We start from the raw sequence: 1,728 nt of genomic DNA on the forward strand, positions 1-1,728 counted from the left end.
AAACCGTTTAACTGGAAGCGACTTTGTACGTAAATTTGCCGACTGATCTTGTACTTGCAGTGAATCGAGTTCACTTCTGTATTTTGCTGCATCTCATGATTGTTAACGAATAAGTTGGCTCGTTTTTCAGCTTCATTTGCATCTTGCCTTGAGACTTGTCAACTTTCTTCCAGAATTGCGTTTTTTGAAATATTGACAACTTCTTCCTTACCTTATTTTCACATATGTTCTCAGTTGGAGATTACCTGCACTTAGTAGATTCTTTTGGCTCCATTCTTCATCTTCGGTTGGATCAAATGAGAAATTTTTACCTCTCATTTTAACCCTTAAAATCTCAAGTCCAGTTACATCATAAATGAAACAATATTTATCTTCAAAGGATACTTTAAATCCTTTTTCCATTAGTTGTCCAACACTTAATGAATTTTGATCAATATCAGGAACATAAAGAACATCTAAAATTTTCTTAGTACCTGAATTTGTTGGGATTGCAACAGTTCCTTTTCCTTTAGCGAGAATATAATCACCATTTCCAATTCTGACTTTCTTATTTCCTATAGACGTGAACTCTTTGAAAAGATTTCTGTCATATGTCATGTGGTTTGTACAACCACTGTCAATCAACCAAAAATCAGATTTTTTGGTTGAAAGAATAGTTGCCACAAACAAGTGATCTTCTTCTTCTTCATTGGCGACTTGGGCATCTGCTTCATGCTTTTGATATTTGCCTTTGCAAATTATAGCTTCATGACCAAGTTGGTTGCAAATTTTGCACTTTGCATCTGGCCTCTTCCAATATTTGAATGGTGGATGACCTTTTTTGCCACAGTGCTGACAAGGCGGGTAATTTTTTTTAACATTATTACCCTTGCTTTGAGTTTTGTGGTTGGCTGCCAGGGCTCCTTCAACCCTACCATCTTGCCTCATAAGCCTCCTTTGCTCTGTGGCTGCAATGTATTTAACAATTCTGCCAAGGTAATCTTGGATAGATCCTTTGTATTTTTCAAGGTAGTTATGGATACTTCATATTTTTCAGGCACCGTAACAAGAATTTTTTCAACAATTCTTGAATCTTTAAATTTAGTACCAAGCAATCTTACCTTGTTAACAATGCCAAGCAACCGATCTGAGTATTCTTTGACAGTCTCAGATTCCTTCATTTTCTGCAACTCGAATTCCCTTATTAAATTCAACACCTTCATGCCTCGTATTCTTTCATCTCCTGTATATTCTCCCTTCAGATAATCCCAGATTTCTTTTGCTGATTTGAGAGCCATAACTCTCGTGAAAATTGTTGCAGACACACCAGCAAACAAAGTTGCTTTCGCCTTTGATTTCCTGGTTTTCTTTCCTTGTGACTCTTGATCTGGGTCACCGTGGGATTGTTAGGCAGCGAAAGAACATCATAATCCTCTTCCACGGCCTCCCAAAGATCTAAAGCCTCCAAGTAAGTCTCCATTCTCACTGCCCACAGTTGGTAATTTTCACCATCAAAGACTGGAGGAGCCAATTGAGAAAAACTCATTTCAGTCTCCATCTCACTCAAGAAAAGATTTTACTTAGGTCCCTTAAGAAGATGGCTCTTGATACCAATTGTTGGTTCTTGATAAAAGAAATTAAGGGAAATAACTGGGAAGATGACAAGAAAATAAAAAAATATACTGGAATAGATGTAAAAGGAACTGAAGCTGAAAATACTATATATTTTACTGTCATTTGGACTACAAT

General features: G+C 36.7%; 1 protein-coding gene across 1 annotated transcript; it reads right to left on the minus strand.

Annotated features, from left to right (window-relative positions):
- Positions 1 to 245: 245 nt before the first annotated feature.
- Positions 246 to 1,537, minus strand: LOC109222159 (the record flags this gene model as incomplete). The annotated part of the gene is made up of 3 exons (XM_019386549.1): positions 1,307 to 1,537; positions 1,088 to 1,235; positions 246 to 947 (listed from the first exon to the last, which is right to left on the minus strand). Coding segments are annotated over exons 1-3 (1,081 nt in total), but the record flags the coding sequence as incomplete, so codon positions are not given.
- Between the last annotated feature and the right edge of the window lie 191 nt (positions 1,538 to 1,728).

The sequence above is a fragment of the Nicotiana attenuata genome, unplaced genomic scaffold (genome assembly GCF_001879085.1).
Source record: "Nicotiana attenuata strain UT unplaced genomic scaffold, NIATTr2, whole genome shotgun sequence".
In the NCBI taxonomy this organism is placed as follows: Eukaryota; Viridiplantae; Streptophyta; class Magnoliopsida; order Solanales; family Solanaceae; genus Nicotiana; species Nicotiana attenuata.